The sequence below is a fragment of the Myiozetetes cayanensis genome, unplaced genomic scaffold, assembly GCF_022539395.1.
Source record: "Myiozetetes cayanensis isolate MyiCay16 unplaced genomic scaffold, myiCay2020 scf5-8, whole genome shotgun sequence".
Classification (NCBI taxonomy): Eukaryota; Metazoa; Chordata; class Aves; order Passeriformes; family Tyrannidae; genus Myiozetetes; species Myiozetetes cayanensis.
In genome coordinates, this window is record NW_026087742.1 from 103,781,522 (window position 1) to 103,807,682 (window position 26,161).

A 26,161-nucleotide genomic window follows, 5' to 3' on the forward strand; every position below is an offset into this window, starting at 1 on the left:
GCATTGCCCAAATTACATTTTACGCCTGTGTGTTAAGATAGAGAAGTCTAGTGCCTAAAATGAAAGTGGAGTCAAAGCTGAAACGGAGGTTCATTGGCAACATAAACACCACACATTTGCTGTTCTCAGCCTGATAAGTCACATTTGCATCATTTGATAAGCGCAACAGCCAACTTCCTTCCAGTTTACTTAAATGTTAAGAATGCCTCTCGAGGAAGCCTCCTTGAGCCCTGACCCCAAAATTACAAAAGAACACCAACCAATTTGAAGGTACCTCCTCATCTCCATGAGGTTACTCATGGTACGTAATTTCTAATGCCTCGAAAACTTTAGGATGCATCTTTCATGGATGAACAGCAGCTCTTTCCTCAAAAGAAAATGAAATTAATTTTGATTAACTTTAGTGGCAAGGATGAGAAAACACCTCTAGGCAGGGCTTGGGTTTCGACACATAATTTCCAATTTTCTACGGCCCGCAAAATGCAACCCCCCCCCCGCCCTGCTAATGCTGTTATGTGAGTGCCAGCACCGTCCCGCCACGCGTGGAGGGGCCCCGTTCTGCGCGGGGGCCGGGGGTCCAACACCGCGCCCCGCTGCCCTTCTTGTTCCCAGCAATTCCCGCCGGCGGCCGCGCCCCGCGCCGGGGTGACCCGAGGCCGCGCAACCCGCGGCCCTCGGCCCGCGTCCGCCCCAGCGCGGAGCTCCCGCACCCTAAAAACCTGCACCCTAAAAGCCCGCACCCGAACAACCCGCTCCCCGCTACGCAGCCCCGAGCCCAAGCCCGCGGCGGTGCCGCGGAGCCCCCCGTCCGCACGACGGGGCCGGGCCGGGCCGGGGCCTGGCGGAGCGCGGGGGCTGGCCCAGCATGGAGGGTCCGGGCGGGGCGGGGGTCCCGGGGCACCGCCGCGCTCCGGGGGGCGCACGCCGAGCCCCGGGCGGCGCAGCGCGGCCGAGCCGCGGCGGAGGCGGCGGCAGGAGGAGCCGCGGGACCGAGCGCCGCCGCGCCGCCCCCGCCCCGCCGCCCCGACCGCCGCCTCGCCCGCCCCGCACACAGGCCCCGGCCCGCCCGGCCGCCCCGGCCCCCGCGGGCGGGCGGGCGGCCCGAGGCGGCGGCGGCGGCGCGCCCCTTCCGCCTGCTCCTGGGCTCTCTCGGGCAGTGACGTGACGTGCTGACGGCGGGCCCGGCCCGGGGAGCTTGGCCGCTTCCACTCAGCTCCGAGCTCGGCCCCTCCTCCTCCCGCCCGCCCGCCCGCCCCGCCGCAGCCGCCGCCGCCGCCGCCGCGCTCGGCCCAGTCGCGCTGAGAGAAGCCGCGCCGAGCGAGCGCCGCCGCCCGCCACCCGCACGGTAAGAGCCACGGGCCGGGCCCCGGCGCCCGCCCGGCCCAGGCCTCCCCCTGCCCGCGCAGGCCGCGGCGCAGGCCGCGAGGAGGCCGCAGCTAGGCCGCGCCAGGGCTCCGCCACAGGAGCGGGCCGCGGGCTCCGCGCCGGCGGGTCCCGCACTCCCGGCGCGGCCCGGGGCGGCGGAGGGGGCGGCGTGAGGAGCGCGGAGCGGAGGTGGGTGGCTGCGGGCCCGGGGGGGTGCGAGCGGGGCCGGTGCGGGGCCCCGGGCCCGGCCGGGGGGGGTTCGGAGGTGTCTGGAGGAGGGGACAAAATGGCGGCGCGCGAGGGGGGGGTTGTGGAGGGCGCCGGCGCCATCTTGAATTAATCGCTCGCACAGCCGGGGCCCCGCGCGGGCCGGGCCGGGCTGGGTCGGGCGGGGCGGGGGAGCCCCGGAGCTCCGGCAGGGACCGCCCGCAGCCTCCACACCCTCCCTGCCTCCCGCCTCCCGCTGCCACACTGCCAGGCGCAGCGGAGCGCGGCGCGTTGCGGCCCGCGGCGGGTCCCTGTGCTGGGGCTGCCGGCTGGGTCCCCTCCTGCCCCGCCATCTCCTCCTTCTGCTCCCGGGCGGCAGCTCTGGCAGCGCTGGCTCGGCGGCGCCGGGAGCTCGCCCGCAGCTTCCTTCGCCCACCCGCCCCGCGAGGAGCCCCCCATTCCCCTTGAGATCCCCCTTGGTGCTGGTTCAAAGGTGCGCTTGGGATCGATTATTTCTCTAATTTAGGGTTCGTTAAGAATCTGACGCACAACATCCCTGTGAAACCTGGATAAAACCCGTTTCTTTAGCCCGTTCCTGCAAATGCCCCACCACTGAACTGCAACAAAGAGGGAAAATACTTGAGTTGGTTGTCTTTTTTTTTTTTTTACGGAATTGCAGCGCAGACAGCACTGATCCTCCTGCCAAAACTGAGGCGGATGCATCAAGAAATAAACAGCCGAATGATCACACTGTCACATTTGTAACATCGTTTTTATTCTTCCATTTATACACCTAATGATAACAACGGGGTTTATTTTCAAGACGGGCATTAGGCACTGTAGGAGTGTAATTTTTTCCGCCTTCGGTGTGTGTGCGACGCAGAGCGTGTGAGTTGTGTGCGCCCTGCGCTGCCCACCCGTGGGTCACCTGAGGAGAGCTGTGGCACTGCAGCGGCGTGGGCTGAGCCCGGAGCTGCCTGGGAGCCCCGGCTGTCCCGGGGCTCTGACCCAGTTGGGACATGCCAGGCGTGCCGCAGTTTTTAATGGGATGCAGCGAGGCACGACGGGAGCGTGGCTATGGCTGTGCACTCAGTCATCCCAGGGTGGGTAGGGGCCAGCACTTGCACGTGGGCAATTCTGCTGTTTATGCCTTGATTTCTCTGGGAAGGGTCAGGGTTTAGCTGCGTGGATATCTGGTTTGTGGCCTTATTGCAAATTGGGAGTAGGCAAAGGACTACGTTGTGTCTTATTTCTTTCTTATAAGGGTGGCATTTCTGAAGTTTCCCCTTTTTCTCTTTTTCCTTTTTTCCCATTTTCTTTTTTTTTTATTATTATTTTTCGGTGAGAGCAGAGAAACTGACAGTTTCTGTGGAATATTAAAGCTCTTTCTTCTAAGGAACTCTATTTTTAAAGTTGCTCCCTCTTTAAAACCTGACAGCTCGTCTGTTTCTTTTTGTTTCATCTTCAATACCATGTTAGATCTGTTGAGTCAAAGATCTGTAGTGGGGCAGGACTACTGCACTGTCTGCATTGCTTTTCTTGACTGATTGTTCTCATGATAATTTTTATTTTGGAAAGTTATTTTATTGCTAATATATTAATACAATTTCTGCCATTAATATGTAATTTCCACTTGGAAATGTTGCCTTGGCTTCCATAATGCCAAAACCAGCCAAGTCTCTGAGTAAACAGGTAAAAATCAGTTGGTAAAAAAATAACTTTATGGACAGAATTAATTGTATTTCAGAGTTGTATCAATTCTTGATCAGTGTGAAGCTGGCATGGACCCAAACCAAGTAAAAGATGGAGATGTTTAGTTCTTTTCAGAGGCATAAAACCTGATTCGGGGTGCCTTGGCTTTTTTTGCTGTAGTGGTAGAAGAGCATTTCCAGAAAGAGACACATAGCTGAGAGGCACTTAAGTGGAGGGACATGGCTGGGCACCTGCTTATCTTTGAGAGTTTGGGTTCCCAAATCGAACTGAAAAATTGATTCTGTCGGCTTCGATGCCAGAAACTGCTCCTGAGGTAAGCGTCAGAATGTTTTGAAAGAACTGAGAGGAGTTTCCATCCTTCTTGAAATCAACTGCTGGAATTGCTTCTTAGCCTTAACCACAGAGCTTAGGGTGCTTGCCAAGGAATTTGAAGATGTTCTTCTTCGCTGTGGTGCTTGCAAGAAGCAGCCCTGGTATTTCTTGTGTCACAGAGGTGCAGTTGGTATTCCTTCCTTTGTGTGGATGTGTCTTGTGTGCCCCTGTGCTCACCCTCTGGTCAGAAGAAGAGCAAGCAGGAAGAAACAGTATTTTTTCGTCTCCTGGTTAGAATACTTCAACCCTGAAGTGATTTCGGGATTTTTTTTCTGGTTTTTTTTTTTACCTCAACCGTGGATGAATTACTTGATGCCTTTGGGACTACAGGTTTTGATTTGGGCACCTTTACTATTTTAGATAGTTCAGTTAATTCCTGTTTTAAGTGCCTGCATCCTCTTCTGGTCTTCTTCCCACAGCAAATTTCTGTGGGTTTGGGGCCTGTGCCCTTGTGGAGCTCTTTTAAAGCCTTTATGGCCCAGCACAAGTGTAAGAATTTGTGTACATTAATTTGTTGGTTGAGTCTGGGTGCAAAAGCACATTATGAGAAACCTAATTTAGTGAGAGACTCACTGAGTGAAAGCATTGAAGTTTTTTCTTCTTCTTTGGAAAAAGCACAAAAGCAAATGTTTGTGACCTTTTTAAGACTCAGACTGGAAAGTCCATGTGCTCAGGAGGCATCTTCAGTTTGTGTGGAGGCAGAGGTTTGGTTTTGAGCACATTGTGCCACTGTAGATGAGACCTGGCTGGTGCAGAAGAGGTCCCAGAGTTACACAGTGTGCGGGTGAAGAGTCTGCTGTGTTTTCACTGCTGGTGAAACTGCACCATCCTGAACACCACCAGGCAGCAGAGGGAATAGCAGGGAAGAGATGGTGTCAGTGGGCACATTTGGGAAGCTGGGAAGTAGTGGTGGAAGCTTCCTTATCTCCTGGGTGAAGAGGATAGACAGAAGGACGATGAAGGAGCACTTCTCTTACAGAGACAGTGAGGAATCTGGGGAGAGGACAGAATAGAGAAAGTACATGCATGAATCATAAGAAGCAGGAATTTGTGGTGGAGCGATGGTCAGGTGGGTGATGAAAGCAGGAAGCGGAGAAAACGAATGCCAGTTCTTCCAGTAGCCAGTGGTGAACTGACTCTTCAGGCTGGTTGGGTCGCAGCTGATCAGAGGCTGAAGTGTGTGATAATACAGTCCTGAAAAGCACAGGCACAAAGGGTGTCTTGACTCTTCCCAGAGACTGGGACAGAGGGTTCCATGTGTGTGTTGCCTGAGGAGAGAGGCAGTTTATTTCAGCCAACCCTTAGTCCCCTCTGCCTCCTACAAAAAAACCTCCTTCCGATTGCTGATACAGTCTTGGCTACAAATTGATGAGTAGCAAAGGTTTGTGTGAATTATGGGAATGTGCTTTAGTTTCATGCTGGTGGCATGAAATGAGCAGGTGAGTAGGTAATGAATGTAATATAGGTGCAGGCCCATGAGAAATTGGAGAAGAAGCAACAGAAAAGAAGAAACTAAACAGTGAAGACAACACAGGAAATATAACAAGATGAATAGGAAGGACATTCATAGTAGACTGGCTGGGTGTATACTGAATAGATGGAAGGAAGCCAATTAGGGTATAAATCTTGCTAAAATGACTGTATGAAACTTTGTTATTCTCTTCTTGGTTCTGTGGTGTGGCAGAGGTTGATTGCCATCAGTCCAGCTATTTCTTACATCTAAGGTTGAGAAGCATTTCTTTTTTGCTCTTGATTCTGAAAAAAAGTACCCACGTGAAGAGCTGTTCCTGTTAACAGTGGGTGCTTCTGACAGAAACGCTTGACAGTCAGAATTATTGGGAGGTGATATCTGTCCAGCTGGATACTACTACAATGATTTGTTAGCACAGCTGTCTTTAAAATACAGAGGCCTTCCAGCTAAGCATCACACAAATACAAGGAGCCCTTGGAATATTTTTAGTCTGCCTCTGCTTTCCTCCAGCTCAGTGTCTGGCTATATTTCTCTCTGTTTGTGTAAGGGACAAGGCCTGTGTGACTGCACCAGAATCTGGACAACACCCCAAGGGAGAATTCTAGAGATGAAGAGTTGAGAAAAGTTGAGCTAAGAAATGGGGAAGTTTAGAAAATACTTGCTGTAGATTAAGGGTTTATGTTTGTGTTTTGAATTAGTTAATTTTTTCCTTTGGATAGCAGTTTCCCTATAAAAACTTAATGAATGTCTTTATGTTAGTTGATGTAATTTGGAAAAGTTATGGTTCTTATGGAAGCCTTGTGTAGAATCTTAACGTTTTCTCTGTCTTTTGTGATAATATCACAAAAATGGGATGACTTTTGCCTGTCACTGTGAAAAATGTTTGGAGGAAGGAAAATCACATCTTCCACTTGTGCAGAAATATGCAGCAACATTCAGTTGGCTTTTGCTGGCTCCACACTTATAAAACTGGTTGGACTCAGTGCAAGGGAGTAGCATAAGTTTATGTTAGATTGCATTTTACCTAACTGGGCTTGCCTGATTTTAATTATAATGCAGAAAAGTAAGCAGCAAAATTTAGATTGCAGTTTCACATCTTAGTAAGTATTTTAACTTAGTGGTCTTATTTGGTTCTTTTGTTAAGAAGATTGAAATAAGTTATTATGCATTGAAGAAATGTTGACATCCTGTTCAAAAAGCTTGGTAGAACTTGACAATTTGAGATTTTTGAGAATTGGTGATACTTTTGAAGACAACTGCAAATAAATGCTTAGTCTTTGGGAAAGTATTTTGAAAATATTCACAGATCTGGGTATGATGATATGCTCTGGAAGCAGTTTACATTGATGATTTCAATTCCTGAAGTGACATAAGAGTGAACTCCTCATGACTGCCCAGGTGTGAACATAGAGACATCAAAACCAATGTGCATTTCAGGTTATTAGCTTTCTATGTTTAACTTACTTTATCGAGCCTTATTGATTTGCCAATGCTGTATTTCCCACCATCCAACAAGGATTTGAGTGTGAACTTGTCTAGGCTTTGTCTTAATTTCTTTTTTCTTTAGAAGATGATAAGGAAATCATATTTTCACATTTTGTTATGAGCAGCTTTTGAGTTTGTGAAACTGTGGGGTTTTGAGAAATGGACATAGAGTGTGGGATCTCACACTCCCCTGGGTGTTTGGTGTTCTAGAGTAGTAATGCTGGAATCCCAAACAGAGGGACCCCAAGTGAAATCTGGTTCATCTGAAAGTCATGAGGAGCTGTATGTTAATTTTCGTGCACCTAGAATTTCAGCATTTCAGTGCACAGGGAGAGGCAACTTTGCCTAATGCAAGTTAAATAACCTTTTTTCTTTACCTTCTACAGACACTGTGACTGATGAGAGTTAAAGGCCATGGATGAAGATGGGCTTGAATTGCAGCCACATGAGCCAAATGCATTTTTTGATCCAACAGGTCTGTCAGGAGATAATATGTAGATAAGAGTGTTCGAATTGGATGCAATTGACTGTTGTTTATTTTGTCTTTGCCTAAAAGTGCTGTGCTGCATCAATGCTTTTGTATAGTTGTTTTTATTACTCGGAGCAGTCTGAATGAGCTACTGTTCTTTCAGTCAAGTAATAGTTGTTTGGGTATTGGGGGAGAGTCTAAAAATTGCAGATCTTTTCCAGGAGAGAAAACCTTGTACATCTTAATAATGTTAGCATCTACTTTTTACTTGCCTTATCCCATGTTTCTGCCTATCTTAATTGCTCACATGCTATCATGCCTGTTTTACTAAATTACAGTGTAGTGTAAAAGTTGAAGTGAAACAGAAGTAATTTCAGTTATCAACCACCTCACTTGAGACAGCTTTTCAACTTAACTGCTATTTTAATTATGTTTTTCAGGAGCTGATGCAGCACATATGGATGGAGATCAGATTGTTGTGGAAGTACAGGAAACAGTATTTGTTTCAGATGTAGTCGACTCAGATATAACTGTGCATAATTTTGTTCCCGATGATCCAGACTCTGTAGTAATCCAGGATGTCATTGAGGATGTTGTTATCGAGGATGTTCAGTGCCCAGATATCATGGAGGAGCCAGATGTATCTGAAACTGTCATTATTCCTGAACAAGTGCTGGACACAGACGTAGCCGAAGAGGTTTCTTTGGCTCACTGCACTGTCCCAGATGATGTTTTAGCTTCTGACATAACAGCAGAAACAATGTCTATACCAGAGCATGTGCTGACAAGCGAGTCAATGCATGTCCCTGAAGTTGGACATGTAGAACATGTAGTTCACGATAACGTCGAAGAAGCAGATATTGTCACCGATACCCTGGGAACAGATGTTGTTTCTGAGGAAGTCTTGGTGGCAGATTGTGCATCAGAGGCAGTGATCGATGCCAATGGAATCCCTGTGGAACATCAAGATGAGAAGGGCAACTGTGATGATTACCTTATGATTTCCTGTAAGTGTTTGGATAAAGACGTCAAAATTCTTGTGATATGGACCTGGGTGGTGCTTGAGGGCTTAAGACAGTTCCCAAACCAGATTTTCTGTATTTTTAATTGAAATGCAGATCTCTCTCATGGCAGGGGGAGGTTTAGGAACATGTACCAGCTAAAAGTTCTGGTGAAGCTAATGGAGAGAAATACTGGCAAATACGTGTCCGATTATAAATTATCTCTCTAGCAATGTATAGCACAAGAACAAGAGTAAGAATTCCAGTAAAATAAATGCCATATACTTTAAAAGAACTGGAAGAAAATTCAAATGACAGTATTTGAAAGTGAATGTATGTGCAGCTTGCTAAGATGATTGCCAAGACATTAAGTAAACAAAATATCTAATGGAAAAGAAAGACTAAAAACTCTGATTTTTTGAAGTCCAAATGACAATTTGTTATCCTTGTCTTGTTTTTTTGCTAAGTCCCCAATCCTCACACCTCATTTATTGTTAAATACAGACAGCAGTATGTTTCTGTTTGCTGTTAGGATGTGTTTTCTTCTCTTGATCAAGCAAAGGGCAGAGGCATGCAGCTAACACAGAGTAGCTACTGCTGCTCATAGCTCAAAAGCAACTATGAATATCTTAATCTCCCTTAGGAACAGTGGCACAATCCATTTGAATCGTATTTCAAAAGACTTAAGTAGAGGGTGGAGAAAAACAGGGCATATCATCAATCCTTTTTCTACTGAGGATATCCATCTGTGTGAACTAGAGCTTACTCTGTTACTTATTATAGTGATTACTCAGTGCAGTACCTAGGAACATCAGGGTGTCACTGCTGAACATTTACTTATTGTAGGAATAGGAGAGCCTTGTTAGGCTGGTTTGTTTAATTGCCATTTCAGGCACTTCAATTTTGTCTGGCATTAAATGGCTCCATTGATGAGGTGTGCTTCGTGCTCTGCTTCAGTTAGCTTTTTTTCTTTTTTTTCCTTTTTTCCCCTTTTTTTCCTTCTTTACTTTTGGACATTTTGAAATGTATAATAACTTGTTTTAATATTCTCTACTTACGGATTTTAATGTTGCTTCTCCTTACCTAGGATCACTGCATTTCTTAATTTATCATCCCTTGAGTTCCTTGAGTAACCTTGTGCAGCCATGTTTTGAGTTTATATGAGGTACAGTTAATTCTCTATTATCTGGGAAAACAATTAAATGGGATAGTGCAAAGTATGGATAACATAAAATCTTGTAAAATTAAGCTTCAGGATTGTACTGAAGTGAAATAGGTCAGTGGTGCTGCTCTCCGAAATGGTACTGATCCAAACTGTTAAATGCACTCTGCCAAGTGTGCTACAGATAAACAACTTTCTGGGTGCTGGACACAAGTTAGATCAGATGAAAAGCAGCTCAAATGCTTCTTGCACTTGCAGCATAGTTAGACAACAAACTGGATAATCCACCCATGGATAATTGGGGCCTGACTGGTGGTGATTCTTACCTGTTCCTTATCCCTGACTGTAGCCCTTTAAGGTGCTGTTGCTCCTGTCTCTGCTCTCCTTTTCTGTGCAGGTTCCTCCTGCAGAGCGAGGCCTCATGGCAGCACTTGGCAAACCGAGTCTGTGTAAATGCAAGTGAGGGGGGTGGGTGGATGTGTGTCCTGTTCGACACTGGCAGTGGCTGAAGGAGGACAGCCTGTCGTGGTAGAGGCTGCACTGGATGATCCCAGCCTAGCTGAGAAGTCTTAGATGTGCCAGTTGTCAACAGGTGGTGACTGGCAAGAAACACAGGAATGCAATTGTTCAGTTGTGCTGGGGTACTCTCAGTTTTCAGTCATGTAGTTCTGTAGTTTCCTGTTTTGTGTATTATTAAATGTCTCTTGATAGTCTTGCAATGTACTTTGTTTAGATTCAGAACCTTGAATAAGCCAGCATTTAAAACAATCGTTATGCTACAAAGCATGCATCCTTTCTGTTTGTGTTTAAAATCTAAAGTATGTTCTAACAGTTCATTTTAAAGGGAAGTTCCCTACTACCACCTACTGTGTTTAAAGCCTGCATAACAAGTTCTTCTGGTTGTGAAGGCAGAGTCTAGTTCTTTTCCATCAAGTAAAGGCTGTCTTGCCAAGCAGTCTCTTTGTTGTATCGGAAACATTATTTGAATTTTTTGTTTTGCATCGGCAGTGGATGTGTTCACTGATCTGTTCCCTGCCTCAGTTCTTCAGCTGAACTCAGTAGCAAGTGATTTTTAAAAGGTAGTAACATCTCAGCTTAGTTTTGGATTTTTTTCATCCTAACCTGTAAATTTGTGTTTGATCCTGGCAAAGCTCCCTGAAGTGCAGGGGCAGATGTTGGAATGTAATCTTGTCTACCATTACAGTAGCCAAATGTTGCTGCTTCCCAGATCTGGGAGCTAGACTGTGTTTGTCGGAATGCCTTTGCCTGTCTTTTAGACAGGCACTTGGAAAGCAGGGATGACACTCTGTGTTCTTTCTGTTGTAGTGTTTCTCAGTCTGTATTCTTTAGTGGAAGCTGTTGGCAAAATCTTTTTGCTATCTTTTTCCTATCTTGTGGCTCTTTTTCAGCATTTCCATTTTTGTTCCTAAAGAATTGAGTCTACATATATTTTCTTAAGATAATTTGCTTAGCTTTATCCTGAAAATATCTACCTGATATTTTGATATTCTGATTTGAAATGACTGCCTTTTTTTTTTAAAATGTTGTGTTTCTGCTTTCTTTCTTGGTTTCAGACTGGTTTGTCTTTTCGAAGATTACAGTCCCTGTGGGGTTTCATTCTGTGACTTTGCCTCAATAAGCTCACAATTTTAATATTTCTTTTCCCATTTAGATTTAATTTAGCTTTGGCATTGATATGCCTTTGCTTTTTTTAATTTCCAAGATTTTTTTTTTTTGGCACAGCTTTATGTCATCAGTTACCTTTTGATGTACTTTTTTTTCTTGGATACTTTGCCCTCAAGATTAATTTTTGTTCCATGGTAGATTTGGGGCACCTACAGCAGAGCAGAATGAGATATTCTTTTAACAAATGCAAACTGCTGCTGGTTAGTAGCTTGAAAAAGATTCAAGGAGATTTGATAAATCTTTTTTTTTTTTTTTTCCCTTTTTTTTTTTTTTTTTTTTTTCTTTTACATGTTCCGTAACAAGCCAGTTCATGACTTAGGTCAGGAAAGTATAAATTGTACTGTGACTCACATTGGTACTAATTATTTGGTAGCTTGGAAAATTGTTTCTCCATAAGTGAAACAGTAACTGAGATAATTAGTGTATGTCAAAACAAAACATCCTGCATTTACTAACCAAGGAAAGTAGTTCCTTGCACCTGGCCATAAGGTGGAAACAGATTTTTCTTTGTTTGATTTTATTCAGATTGGCAAAGACAGACACATCCTCTGGCATTAACTTATTCCATAAGACAAAAAGTTTTACCCTGATACACTCATACTGCAATAAAATTAGTGAGGCACAAAGGTCTGACAAGGGGAGTCTGGAGAGAGTGAAGAGTGGGGCAGCCTCACAAAGTTTAAGCTGCAGTTTTAAGAAGTTAAATACTTGCAAATGCAGGAGATATGTTAGGTCCATCCATCTATATCCTTACTTTTCTCTGAGTTAGACATGTTGCTTGTTTGTTCTATCTGAATTAACACTTTTCATTACAGGAGTCAGAACCCAGGGTAACTCACTGAGAGAGAATGATTGCATCTCTTCCTAGGTCTGAGTGTAACCTATCTTTCTTTTGGTCCTAGTTGGATGTTTTAGAAAGCAGTGCATCTGATGAGCAAAGCCATAAAGTTCATGCTTTCATTAGGGCCATCCAGTCGACTTCTAGTCTAGAAAACAAAATGCTTTTTATTTGTTTTTTTTAGCATAAGTACCTCCCTCGTTTTCCCTGGAGGTTCTTAAAGGTGAAATTACATTTTTCTCTCCCTGAGGAAGAACTTGCTTCCATGCTTCTGTCTGACCACTGGAATGGCACCAACAGCTGTTGAAGCTCGGGCTGCTCAGGAGGTCACCACGAGAGGTGATGGCAGTAAGAATTGCCTTGGGCTGATTGATGCCTCAGAGCTCAGTCTGATTTGTGTCCTGGGGAGAGCAGGACAAGAACAAGTGTTAGATCCCAGTTTGGAGCTCAGGAGTTACTCCTCTGCTAGGTCACTACCTTGGGGGGACAGACACACAGAATATACAGGTGCTCATGTGTAATGGCAGTGGGTTAAAATCAAAATAGAGCAGATTCTTGTTTCCTTACAGATTAGGAAACCAGCTTTGCTGTTCAAGAACTAATTGGGCAGTAAAAATAACTTCTTCAGTGGACTAGGAATTGTCTGCTGTCAAGTGCAGTAGAAGTAAAATGTTTCTATCACAGATAACTGAAGAAAGTCAGGGGAATAAGGAGTGCTTTTAATCTATTTAGGAAAATAGTTAGTAATGGCCTTTTTCATTAAGAATGCTTAAATAGAGTTGTTTATTTTATAAGCAGGCAAGTATCACATGATGCACATTTTTTTAGCAGCCAGGAGAACCATTTGGAAACATGCATGCTGACAAAATAGAGGATTTCTTGTCTAATTGCTCCATTGATACATTTTTAAGATCTCTTATACTGGTTAGATTGATGTTAAGACTTGTTACAGTGTGGTTTTCAGCAATTAGCAGTGTGTACTTGAAAAAGGTGGAAGTTTTCTTTGTAGTTAAGTGAATTTTATCTTTTACAATCCTTTTATTGTCCTCATTAATCCCATGTAGAGGAGAAATGGTAGGAAAGAATAAATGTAAACTATTATGAAATCCATTAAAAATAAAGGCAGTTGTATTTGCATTTTTTAGTTAGGAGTGAAACACTGCAGGGGTACAACGCCTGTATCTGCTGATCCATCAAATATTTGATATAAAAAAACTAACCCCAACTTCTTGGGAAAGCATGTGTGTCATGGTTGAAAGACAGATGTAACATTTAAGCAAATGCAGCATCTTGGCCTGGCATTTGTGCTTCTGTGTTGGAAAACTGGCCTCAATGGGGTTTTAAATATGATTTTTATTATCAATGCATAGCAGCTTGTTCCCGTCCCAAACATACCATTGGACATATTTTAGTAGAAGAGTAAAGATACAGGAGATAATTTTTCCTTGGATGTTCTAGTTTATTGTATGATTTTTTTAATTAAATGTTATATTTGCTAGGAGATAAATGCTGTCATCATGATAGGACACATGTTAAACAGAGACTGTTGTAAATGTTGTCTGTGTCTTTTATTTCTTTGCTTTATTCCTTCTTCTATCTGTTGGTTTCTTTTTGTTGATTTCCTTGTAGTGTAAATGTTAACTACACAGGCTTTAAATATGCCACATCTTTCATGTTGTGGGACACCCTTCTCATCTCTTTGTGCTTTTAATAACAATTCTAGCATTATCTTTATATGGAAGCAATTGTTGCAACATTGGAGAATCACATATTTATTTATTTGTTTTTTGCAGCTCATAGTATGCAAAGAGCAGGCTGCTCTAATCAGTGAAGTCTGTGAAGAATGTTGGCAAACTAACCACAGACTGCATTCTTGCAGTTCACATGAAATAATGTTGTGTCTAGTAATTTTTCTCTTTTTTTAAACTCTGAAAATTAGTCTGAATCTACTTGTTTGCTGAAGTAAAGCTACCAGGTACTAGAGGGGTAAAAATCAGATGCTTAAAGTGTTTAGTGTTCAGATCATATCAAAATGGAGGCACAAGGTATGACAGCACTGCAGTAATGCTGGCCTGAACGTTTTTCTAGCATGTGACTTGTGATTAGTTTAGTAATGCCCAGTGGCTCTACTTGAAAGGAAACTGTCTCTTAGAAGCTTAACTACTACTTTTAAGTAATTTGGGCTTTTTTGGGGGGAGGGAGGGGGTGGGAGGTATTATCAAAGAGAAGCAATGTGAGAGTATCCACCATGCATGGTATTTGTGGAATTCCTTGATGGGCTCTGAATTTGAATGAAAAATTCAAACATCATCAGAATTCCAACTTCAAACACTGATCAGTCATGTATTTATGAATATCATTTTCTCTGATTGTGAGACTGAGATATGTGCAGAATGCAGAAACATGGGGAAAGTGTTAAATAGAAATCAAATTTCATAGATGCTGCCAGAACATCAGTGAACCAGTATAGCTAAATGCTTACGTAGCCATAGGACAATATACCTTGGAAATCATACTTTCTGTAATAGATACCCGTTCTCTTGCACCTTGTTTGTCTCTTCCTTTGATTTTTATCTCTTTTCCTACCCTTTTTCTTTCCACCCTACTTTTCTTCCTATTACCTGTTTGCCACTATACTGCAAATATTACTACTTTTCAAGCCCTTCAGGGACTTTAGTTTTGTAAGTACTACCACCTGTCAAGAGTGGTAATTTTTTTCCACTTGTATGAGAAAAGTTGGCCTCATACCTCCTACACATCAATTTCCTTACAGTTTAATGGCTCTGTTAAAAATATTTAAACCAATTGTTACATTTTTAAAACACTGTTGAACATAGAGGGAATTTGGGGATAAACAAACTCTAAATTGTGTAACAATTTTTTTTAATCATATTGTTTAAAAGATTAGTTTGAATCTTGGAGAACTTATTTCAAAGCATAAAGGGAGCATATTTTTCAGATTTAGAATTCTTCTGTTGTGGGAAAATTTTATCGATGGATACTTCCATATATATATATATATATATATATATATGGAAGTAAAAAACACTGCTTTGGTCAGAAGGAACCAGCCTGTTTCACATGGTACACATAGGTTTGATTTCTCTCTGTTTGCTTCAGCCATAGTTTTCCTTCCTTGTGAATGTGTTCCAGCATCATTTCATCTTGGTGCCAGACTTCCCTTTTGGCTTCAGCAGTGTAAAGTCAGTGTACACTGATTTGAAAGCCTTCCAAATACATGTGCCTGACACTGCAAACGGCCAAGTTAAAGGAGAGCAACTACATGAATGTAGTGGAGGAACAAAAGCAAGTTTTCTTTTTGTCAGAGCTCCAGAGACATTTGGTGTTTCTTGGATATGATGAACAAGTCACGGAAGTCTGTTCATAATTGAATATGTGTACTGTGGAGCTACATTGTTAATGTGATTCAAAAGAACATCTTAAGGTTTTTACTTTTTAAATGCTTTGGGCTTTCAGCTACAAGACGTTATGCTGTCCCATGACACAAAGTTGTTTTTTAAACGCTCTTACTGCTTGAAGCATTCTGTAAAATGCCCATCGGTCATGAACTTGACGTTGGAGTATTTAACGTTTTCTTCTGCTGCTCTTTTGGAAAGGAGAGAGAAAGACTAATTTATGGTAGTGCTTTATAATTTATTGTTATTCGTATTTTTTGTGAGCAATTATGGTGCTTGAGAAGTTGTACTTAAGTACAGTTGTGTTTGATACATGAGACAGAACACATCCTAGTTTATCTAATTGAAAGGCTAATTTATTAATTTCATGTCAGGAAAGTAATAGTAATAATATTTTGAGCTTTTTTTTTTTTGAAGTATGTATTAAAGTAAATTTAAGAGTTGCAGTTGTTGAGTAGTAAAGGCATGATTTATTTATGAGGGTAGTTTAATGAGTACTAGTAAAATAAGCATACTTTATTAAATAATTGATATGTGCTAGGAATGGTAGTTAAGAATTCTACAGCATTTATAGGACAATTCTTAGACTTCCTTTAGTATAAATTTCATGTCTTATTGTCATGAACTGAAGTTATGTTTGACTCTGAGGGAGCCCTATCAGGAGCGACTTTACAAACAATAAAGTCACTAATTAAGAAAGTATGCAGTCACATTAAAAGTATGCAGTCACATTAAAAGTACTTTAATAATCTTAACACTCGAAAAACTTATGGGGCTTCTGAAAATGGGGAGGTTCTCTAAAGGCCCTGAGATGCTGGAGTTGGTTTTTGTGACAGGATATTTAGTATTTTTTTCTTGAAAACCCGTTCTTGATACTGTGGGATGGGTGGGGTGTGTGCACACTCGTGCCTGTGTACAGTCTGTCTCAGATCAGAGCCATGTTCCTCGTTAAGCTGGCCCTCAGCCACGTTTGTGTGGGAGGCCCAGGCAAGTTGCAGCAGTTCAGGCTGGAGCGTGATGTCGGTGCCCTCCTGAGAGCAGGAGAACAAAGTTTGAGAGTTACTGGGGCTACAGCAGAAAGTGCAAGTCCCTGTCAGCACGGGCACCATGAACAGCTTCACCAGCACTGCAGCACCAGGGCAGTGCTGGGTTGCTGCTCCATCCTTCAGCTCTTGAGTGCATGAGAAAAGTTTTCTCATGAGGGTTTTCTTCCTGTAGTTTCCACTCAGGTTTCCTCTCCAGGCAACTGAAGAAGCGTTAATCACATGGCTTTGCTGGGAACCAGGTCTGACAGGCAGCAGTAGCACCACTTGCGTTAGAGACAGGGTTGAGCAACAGATAATGCTTTTGAAAAGAAAAATTAATAGCATATTAGTTTTGAAGGAGAAAGCAATTAAAACCGAGAATAAGTGAAATTATTCTGCAGAGTAAGTACTGATGTGCACTTTCGTCCTACTATTATCTTGCTGAATATCACAATTCCTTATTAGCATTGCCTGCTGTGTTGCTCATGCTTCTAGTCACATCACTGCAGCATTCTTGCACTTTCCCATAACTAAAAGATAACAGTTTGAATTTATTTTTGTGTTTACTGGTATTGTTTTCAAGGATATGAAAAAAGTATTTATGGGTAGGTTCTTTATCACAACTTTTTAAACTGCTTCCAAATTTGAGTAATAAATTAATAAAGTCTTTCATATATGTCTGCATATGACTGGGTAATTGTAATAACTTGTTTTTGTAGTGGATGATGCTGGTAAGATAGAACATGAAGGTTCTGCTGAAATTACCATGGAAGCAGAGTCAGAAAGTGGCTCTTGTAAAGTGGATGGCATTTGTCCAGAAGTCATCAAGGTCTATATATTCAAAGCAGATCCTGGAGAAGACGATTTAGGTAAAATACACTTGTTTTAGAATACTCCAACCTGACATTTGAAATTTTGCATGATGAGACTGTGGTTTCTCTAAAGACCTGTAGGTCTGATATTAAAGAGTGTCAAACTTTCAGGTTTTTGTGGTTTAGCATAGGTTTTCAACAAACTGTAATTAAAATATTTTGCTCTGGTCTTCCTGATTAGGGGGCACAGTAGACATTGTGGAGAGTGAGCCAGAGAATGACCACGCAGTTGGATTACTCGATCAAAACAGCAGTATTCGTATTCCAAGGGAGAAAATGGTTTACATGACTGTAAATGATTCTCAGCACGAAGACGAAGACTTAAGTAAGTAGGTGGCTTTCCTTTGGGAGCAGGGATTTTAATTTTCAGCAGTGCAGTGTTCCTATTAATTTTTTATTGACTTTTTTTCTTTTAGATGTTGCAGAAATAGCTGATGAGGTTTATATGGAAGTCATTGTAGGAGAGGAAGATGCTGCAGCAGCCCACGAGCAGCAAATTGATGACACCGAAATTAAAACTTTCATGCCCATAGCTTGGGCAGCAGCTTATGGTAGGTAATACTGAAGGAATTCTTCCTGGTGACACTGTCTGTAGCAAAGTGTCAGGGATTGGTTTTTTGGAGGGCAGTGTGGAGCATTTGTGCTTTTGTGTTTGTTTTTAAAGTTTTAGTTTAAGAATGGTTTCTTGGCATAATGACCATTTAAACGAGAGGGAGAGGCTGTAAGGCAGGATTCTTCTTGCTCCTATTTGAACAGGCATTTTCCTTCACATTTTCATGATGTAAAAGGGGAAGTACATGAGCTTCCAGCTGAAAAATTGCACCTCAAGTACATCTGTCCCTCACGGTTTTAGGACATAGCAAGAGCTGACTTGGCAATACAATTGAATATATTTTTATTTGGTGGAGGGAAAAAAAGGCAAATGGAAATATATAAGATTCAGTGTAACAGTGAAAAGCAGCACTGACCTCTAAGCTTGATTTAAGTGCTTTCTAGAAGGATCAGATAAATATGTGATTGCACTAATGGAAATAATTGATTAACAAAAAGAACTTGGAGGGAGACATCTTAAAATTATAGCGCAATCTTGAGAGCGTTTCCAGCATTCAGAACCATTTTCCCTGATTGTTGGTAGCTGAGCACCAACTAGTGCACAAACTGATTTCCAAAACTTCTATAAACTTAAGACCAAAATTTAATCTTAAAACTGTTTCTTTATTACCCCTTTCTTCTTCTAAACAAAGCTAAAGAAATAGTGAAGTAAATGACAAAACTTACGTGTCTGCATGATGTGGATTGGGGTGATGGTGCCAGCAGACATTTAAATGGCAGGGAAGTGCTGAGAATGCAGTGGGGGCTGGAATCTTGGACATATGTCAGGAAGGGCAAGATTTCTTGGAGCAACTTGTGCTAAAAGTTGTTTGGAGGATGGATGGTAGTGCACCCAAAGCCTTACCTTGGCCATAGGTGAGCACAGTTTCAGTGGAGAAGAAATGTCAGATGCCAGGTTGACTGGGAATTAAAAAGGAAAAGAAGTGAACTTGAAGCAGCGTCTGTAGCCTAAACATTCAGTTATTTGGGAGGAGGAGGAGGAGAAAATTGAGCATTGTACTGTTCTTAAGGTGCCACATTTGCTGCTCAACACTTGAGCTGACGTATAGATCAGAACCTTCAGGCTCTGCACATGCCTGTGCCTGACTCAGTCTGCTTACATTAATCATGAATATTAATTCTCTGCACTCTACAAAAGGAACAACTATTGAGTATCTTTCACTTTCTTCTATTGCAGTCTTCCTGTCTTATTTGTGTGCTTTGCTTTCATGAGGAACTGTTGCCTTTTATTGATTCAAGTAAATACTTAACTGCAAAATTTATTATTAGAATTTACTTACGTCCTTAAATCACCAGTGTTAAACTGATGTCCAATAAATACCTTCTCGAATCTAAGATACATTTGCTTGTAATTTTCATGTTTGTTTTACATACAGTGGTACCGTTTGTGTATTAAACACAAAGCTCTGTGAGGCAAAGATTGCTTCCTTCTTTCTGTTACACAACACTGAGCATGCTCTTTGTTCCCACTAGAAGGAATTTTTAAGCGCTAAAGCATCAGGTGTACAAATAGTACAGTGTACTTTGTGTACCACTTTATGGGCTGTTCAGAAGGATTCTTTGATTGCAGTTCCAGTTCAGAAACTTGGTGTGTGACAGACTTCAGTCAGGTGAATTCAGATGTCCAGAAGTGAATGGGAGCTCACACACAAATGTATTTCAGGACTGACGAGAGAATCAGGCACAGTAAATATTGTGACATGGTATTATTTACTGATGTTAAACATTTTGGGTATACTTAGCAACCAAAGACATGCAAAAAATGCTGCATTTAAAGGAGAATTTTCCATGTTATGGAAAACTGTTAACTCCTGTAAATTTTGTACTCCTGTAAAATTAGGTTACCAAAGCCAATATTTCCAGGCTCATGATAGCAAACATAATTCATCAGTTCCGTACTGAGACACTTTGCAGCTCATGCTGTATAATATTATGGTTTCATTAAATGTCCAGATAATAGTTTATCATTTCCGTTGTTGCCATTGAAGAGTTTGTGCTGGAATTATCTGTAGAGATGGTAGGTAACTTTTTAACTTACCTTGGTAGGTAATAATAACGATGGCATCGAAAGTCGAAATGGCACTGCAAGTGCTCTTCTGCACATAGATGAGTCATCTGGACTTGGGAGGTTGGCCAAGCAAAAACCAAAGAAAAAGAGGAGACCTGAGTCCAGGCAGTATCAGACAGGTGAGTACCTGGTGGCTGGCTGTACTCTTGGCACTCATAAACAGATGTATTTGCTGATAGCATGTGCAATGTCATGTAAAAACAGTGATTTGAGCTATTGCTTTGCTGGCAACACTTTTACATTATAAATGAGTGCATATTTTATTTTAAAAAATTTTAATTACATGGTTTGGATTATGATGGGCGTTTTAAAGTAAACCATCGCTGACGTCAGTATTGTGTCAAAAGGTTAAAATCCTATACACTTAACTTGCCACACCAATTTTATTGTTTAATGTAACTTTAAGGGTGATGTTAGAGAAATTTAGTGGTTATTAAAAACCCTTTTTATCTTTATTGAAAATATGTAGAACAGTGCGTTTCGTCAGCTCAGTAGATAACTGGAAAGTCTGAACATTGTATGTTAATGTTTGGTAGTATAGCTTCAATACTCTTTTCTGTTTTAATTATGAAGTAAATTGCCTTGGTGTCCATGCCTGTATCTTTTCTTGCATCTGTGAGAACAGAAGTGCTCTTTGGCATTATTTGGTTTCTGCTGGTACTGTGTTATGGTTGGAGTTATTTATTAGGTTTGATAAAGTTGAAAGAAGCACACAATTGTTCTCTTTAACAGCCTTGACTTAATACTATAAGTTTCTTTCCAAATTGTGAGTTAACTGTAGGAGTTCTGTTTTGTTTAGCACTGAGTCAGTAAATCGGGCAAATTAAAGTTGGCTTTTTCTATTTCCAACTACTTAGTCAGCTCTCCTTATAAAACATTTTTGGAAAAGAGAGCTTTTTTGACATGCCTAGACAAATTCAGGGTAAACAAATCAGGCTGATGGATGAGTGCAAATAAGTTCCAAAGCTCTGAGGTATCTTTATGTAAAACATGTTCTCATTGAGTCCTGCTTGGTACCTCTTTAGTTCGTAACTGTGGACAGATGGCACAAGAAGGAGGTGTTAGTTTGGGGACATGTGAATTGTAGTCAGCAGTAGGTGATTAAACTGCCAGATTAAACTTTTATCTACAGATTTATGGGGAGTCAAAGGAGATCATGTGTTCTGCTTACTAGGTAATACTCAGTTTAACAAGTTGGCCACTATTCTTTGCACCAGTGTTGGTTTCTGGATATATTTAATGTGTAAACTCAGAATTCTTGAAAATTAATTGAGTCGAAGAGCAGCTGGGTGATGCGTTGGTTGTCTCCATCAAAAAACAGTATTTCCTTTCTCTTAGTAATAAAAATGAATGAAAGTAGTAATTCCTTCAGTTTCTTCTACCTAACCCAGTAACAAGTTTGTTTATTGTAAAGTGTTGATGTCCAATCTCATTTAACGATTCATTGTATTGTTAACATTGCAGTTTGACACCTGCTGAAGTGTAATGTTGTATAATACTGATGAAGGGTTTTTTTGTTGTTTTTCAGCAATAATCATTGGCCCTGATGGTCATCCATTGACAGTCTACCCCTGCATGATTTGTGGAAAGAAATTTAAATCTAGAGGTTTCTTGAAAAGGCACATGAAAAACCACCCGGAGCACCTTCTTACTAAGAAGAAATACAGATGCACAGACTGTGATTACACTACGAATAAAAAAATAAGTTTACATAACCACTTGGAGAGTCATAAGCTGACCAACAAAACAGAAAAGCTTATTGAATATGACGAGTGTGGGAAAACCTTCTCTCATGCAGGAACTTTATTCACTCACAAGATGGTGCACAGGGACAAAGGAGTTAATAAAATGCACAAGTGCAAATTCTGCGACTATGAGACAGCGGAGCAAGGCTTGCTGAGTCACCACCTTTTAGCTGTCCACAGCAAGAACTTTCCTCACATTTGCGTGGAGTGTGGCAAAGGGTTTCGCCATCCGTCGGAGCTCAAGAAGCACATGCGGATCCACACTGGTGAGAAGCCCTACCAGTGCCAGTACTGCGAGTACCGATCTGCCGACTCCTCCAACTTGAAAACCCACGTAAAGACTAAACACAGTAAGGAAACGCCGCTCAAGTGCGATATTTGTTTCCAGACTTTTTCAGATACCAAAGAGCTACAGCAGCATACGCTTATGCATCCAGAAAGTAAAACACATCAGTGTTTGCATTGTGACCATAAGAGCTCAAACTCCAGTGATCTGAAACGACACATAATTTCAGTCCACACAAAAGACTATCCTCATAAGTGTGATATGTGTGATAAAGGCTTTCACAGGCCCTCGGAACTGAAAAAACACGTGGCGGCTCACAAGGGTAAAAAATTGCACCAATGCAGACATTGTGACTTTAAGATCGCAGACCCCTTCATTCTGAGTCGCCACATACTCTCAGTTCACACAAAGGATCTTCCTTTCAGGTGCAAGAGATGTAGAAAGGGCTTTAGGCAGCAAAATGAGCTGAAAAAACACATGAAAACACACAGTGGCAGGAAAGTTTATCAGTGTGAGTACTGTGAGTATAGCACTACAGACGCCTCAGGCTTCAAACGGCATGTTATTTCCATTCACACAAAAGACTACCCTCACCGGTGTGAGTATTGCAAGAAAGGTTTCCGAAGGCCTTCAGAGAAGAACCAGCACATTATGCGACATCATAAAGATGTTGGGCTGCCTTAAAGTCCCTCTCACAGACTTATGGCTGGAATTATAAAGGAAATTTGCCCTTCAGGCAGTTAGCTTATTTTAAAGCCAATCACCTGCGATCACACCCCCCAAAAAAAACAACAAAAAAACCCAACAAAAAAAAAATACTGTGCATTTGATTTGTTGCTGTATAAAAATAGGATTATTGCTTCTAGTTGACTTTTATACCTTTTGTTCAATAGCGTGTTCTGAATTCTATTCAGTTTGTTTAATAAATGAAGAAAAGATGGCAACAATAAAGTTGCATTTAATAAAGTAAACCCTGTCTCTTACTGAATTTTTCAACCATAATAGTTTATTTAGAGATATATATCTTACTGACCTCGTTGATACTCACAGTGTCCATGTTAATGCAGTTTTGTCATGAATTTTAAAAATATGACATTTCAATGAAATTGTCAGAGGTGTGTAAAAAATGGGGAATTGTCGTGTTGACAGTAAAGGCACTAGGGCCCACCTGATTGTCTTGTTTTAACTATACAGACTTTGTGGCAGGTTAACTATTTTCTATTTGAGGAGTTACAAATCTCACTTCGTTGCGGAAAAATATTTGTGTTTTAATTCTGGTTTCAGAGAGAAAAATATTTAAAAAGTGGTTTGGGGAGGTTTTTATCTTTCTTGGGCAAATTTAAAAGTATGCTCAAATAGTACATTTATTGTTCTGTGCTTGTCTTTGAAAGGTTTTGTGTGTTACAAATGAGTTGGTTTTTCTTTTCGCTTTACTTCTGTCTTAATGTTGGAAACGTAAAATACTCGTGTTCCATTTGCAGAGTTAATACTAGATCACAACTGTCTGTATGTGCCGGTAAATGTACCTCAAACTTTATGCTTTTATGTGTGTTGGTATTTCTTTAAAAAACATTTTGTGGTTCAAGTCACATTTTTATTGTGAGTTGTTTTAGAATAAAATTTAAGACCGAGAGGTGCCTCGATTTTGGAAAGCAGATATTTACAGTGAGAGCTTAAGAGGGGAAAGGAGCAGAGCAGACATGTTTCTAAGGAGTAGAGATGTAAGGTAGATATCCTTAATATGAAAAGTAACTTTTGATAGAAGCAGTTTTGTTTCTAAATTGAATGTTTTTCCTGAACCATCAGTAGCTGTGTTCAGCTGCTGTTTATTAATTAGTACAGTATCCAGAATTAACCCAGTTCTTTTAATCTGTTTATAAACAGCTGGGAGAATATTACAATTATTATATGCAATTTTGCCACCTGAAGACTATTATAAAGTAGCGCCACATCATTTGGTAATTGCTGCATAAATGTACCAAGCATGAAGTCATATACCTTAACAACAACCCAAAGTATTTAATTACATGCCAGATTTAAGGACCTGGCCCTGCTCCCCATGCTCAGATTCCCACCCCAGCCACTGTTTGACGATGAATTGCAGAATTTGGTCCCAGCTGCCTGCCAGATTAGGATAGATTTGTAACCAGCAATTCCCTAATGGAGAGGGTTCAGAGCCTGGCCCAGTGTTAATTCTTGTTTCTAGGCAGGTGAACTTCCAGTTGAAATGAAACAGGAATTTTAGTTATGATCTCAAGTTCGGGGTGATAGAGGGACAAAGGTTTCCTTTCAGGTGTGCGTCCTCTGAGCATTTTGTGTTTTGTTTTGTTACCGAGCCCTGCCCCTCGTGTCTCACTGTGAGCTGAAATACTCGTCTGTAGTGTGCAGTTCAGGACAGTCAAATGCCATGTCACTATCTGTGTCGTATGATGTTTTTTTCTTTCAATGCCTGCTTGACAGTGTCCCCAGACTTGCCCAGTGTGCTCTTGTATAATACTGCTACTAGCGGGCCATGACCCTTTAGCGTGTAACACCTGGCCGTGCTGCACTGTGCCTTCCTTGAAATCCCCCGAAGCTGAAGCCCGCGGATTTCCTTCATGGCCGTAGCTGTGCGTTGCCTACTGATGCCAAATCAGATGCAGCAAAACCCAGCAGAGGTTTCCCGTTCGCTTCTTGCAAAGTACCTGCCTGTGACTATTTTTTTCCCCCTCTTATGTTCAAGCATTTTCTAACTGGAAACCTGGAAAGTGTACAAAATCTGCATAAATTCCCATAGTATTGCTGAGGATTTTAGCCATTTTAACTTTATTTTTTTAAATAAGCTGAAAGACAAAGAACACAATTTTATGCATTTTCTTTCTCTTACGTAGCCTGGAATCATACACACTTTTTTTTTTTTTTTTTTAAAGCACAATGTTGAAACTTTTTTTTTAAATAATTAAGGGTTTGGTCAAGTGGATTTTGTAAAATGTATTTGTCTGTATAAAGAGAAAATGAAATTATAGTTATTGTTAATGTACTGACATTAGTTACAGGCTAGTTTTAATTCTTAAATAATTTGCTTAGCAAATGCTATAAAATGGATGTTTCAGTTTAATGTTTAAAAAAGGTACAGATTTTTACAAGGACATAATATAAATTATTGTTCTGTAGAAAATACCCTGTTAAATATTGTATACGTCCTTCCCTCTGTACACTTTGTAAAAAAGACAAAAGAAAAAAACAAAATACATAGAACCATATAGGGATGTGTGACATTATTGTAATTGTGTACTTGATAATAACGTGAAAAAATAAAATTCAAAATATTTTCCTTTTAACGAACGTTTAGTCTATTTGATGCCCGTTCTGAGGCGGAGCCTTGTTCTGAGGGACACGGTCATTTGCAGCTCTACTGCACTTTAACTTTCTCTTCTGCTCCCTGGCCTTCAGCGCATTTTGTGTAGTACTGGGGTGTGGGCGGCTCGGTCCCCACTGTGGTTGAAAAGCACCTTTACCTTACAGTCTGCAACAGTGAAAGGGATGGCAGCTCTTCGAAATCCATTTTAATGCCTGTGTTTATATTAAAGCATTGATATTTGTTAAACGTCTGATAATGCCTTCATGTTGTTCAGCAGGGTGGTTACTGCACTGTCCCAAAACACCCCACCACACCTCAAGGCAAGAGAGGGGCACCAGTGTTGTTGGAACTGAATAAATGAAATGTGTTTCCTGGTGCCTCTTCTGATGTGTGAGTCCCAGCAGGAGCCCTGCTCCCTTCCCTTCCTGCTGGGATGTGTGAGTGTGATGCAGCTCCAGCAGGGGCAATGCCTGGGCTGGGCCTCTCCCCATCCTCACGGCCCTGTCCAGCTTCTCCACGTGCTGCTCCCTGGCAGGGCTGGCACTGGCCGGCAGCAGGGATGGAGAGGGCTTATGGCAGTTTCTCCCACTGTTCTGTGAATGCTTCAGCCCAGTTAAATTAAACTGGGGACATGGGAACGGCTTTGGTAACAGTTCACTGGCACCGGCCATCCCACTTCTCAGTGCGTGTGACCCAGCGCCAACCCCCTGCCCCCGGACCTCAGGGCAGAAGTGCTGTTGGGTGTCTCTGCCCTCTGTCTATACCTGCCTGAGAGGGTGGCGTGTGCTGGCCTAGGTACCTCCAGGATATTTAGTCCAATTAGTTTACTCTCACTGGATGCCTTTAGGAAAAGCTGACTCATTCCTCATCTTCGTTCATCATGCAGGCAGACTGGCGTTGGGCAACTCGCAGTAACAAGCTGTCACGCCACACAGCCAGCAGTCTGCTTGTGATTTGATTTGTTTCCTTATTTTCTCCATCTACCTAATGTTCCTCAACCAGTCATTATGAAATTGTACATTGAGTAC

General features: G+C 41.8%; 1 protein-coding gene across 2 annotated transcripts; it reads left to right on the forward strand.

The window, feature by feature from the left end:
- Window positions 1-1,244: 1,244 nt before the first annotated feature.
- Window positions 1,245-25,113, forward strand: ZFX (zinc finger protein X-linked). Of its 2 annotated transcripts, XM_050333302.1 has the most exons (8): window positions 1,245-1,345; window positions 7,000-7,088; window positions 7,523-8,089; window positions 16,930-17,079; window positions 17,264-17,407; window positions 17,499-17,633; window positions 19,741-19,881; window positions 21,291-25,113. In XM_050333302.1, the coding sequence occupies exons 2-8, from the start codon at window positions 7,028-7,030 to the stop codon at window positions 22,475-22,477; spliced, it is 2,385 nt and encodes a 794-aa protein (XP_050189259.1). In that variant the 5' UTR covers window positions 1,245-1,345; window positions 7,000-7,027; the 3' UTR covers window positions 22,478-25,113. The 2 variants fall into 2 exon arrangements, with proteins under 2 accessions (XP_050189259.1, XP_050189260.1); XM_050333303.1 differs by lacking the exon at window positions 1,245-1,345 and having other exon boundaries at window positions 2,715-7,088.
- Window positions 25,114-26,161: the final 1,048 nt, after the last annotated feature.

Excerpts from the sequence above, each read along its gene's own strand:
- ZFX (XM_050333302.1), top strand. The coding sequence starts at position 7,028 with ATGGATGAAGATGGGCTTGAATTGCAGCCACATGAGCCAAATGCATTT. Across the intron at positions 17,080-17,263 it reads TCCTGGAGAAGACGATTTAG|GGGGCACAGTAGACATTGTG; the intron begins GTAAAATACACT and ends CTTCCTGATTAG. Across the intron at positions 17,634-19,740 it reads AGCTTGGGCAGCAGCTTATG|GTAATAATAACGATGGCATC; the intron begins GTAGGTAATACT and ends TTACCTTGGTAG.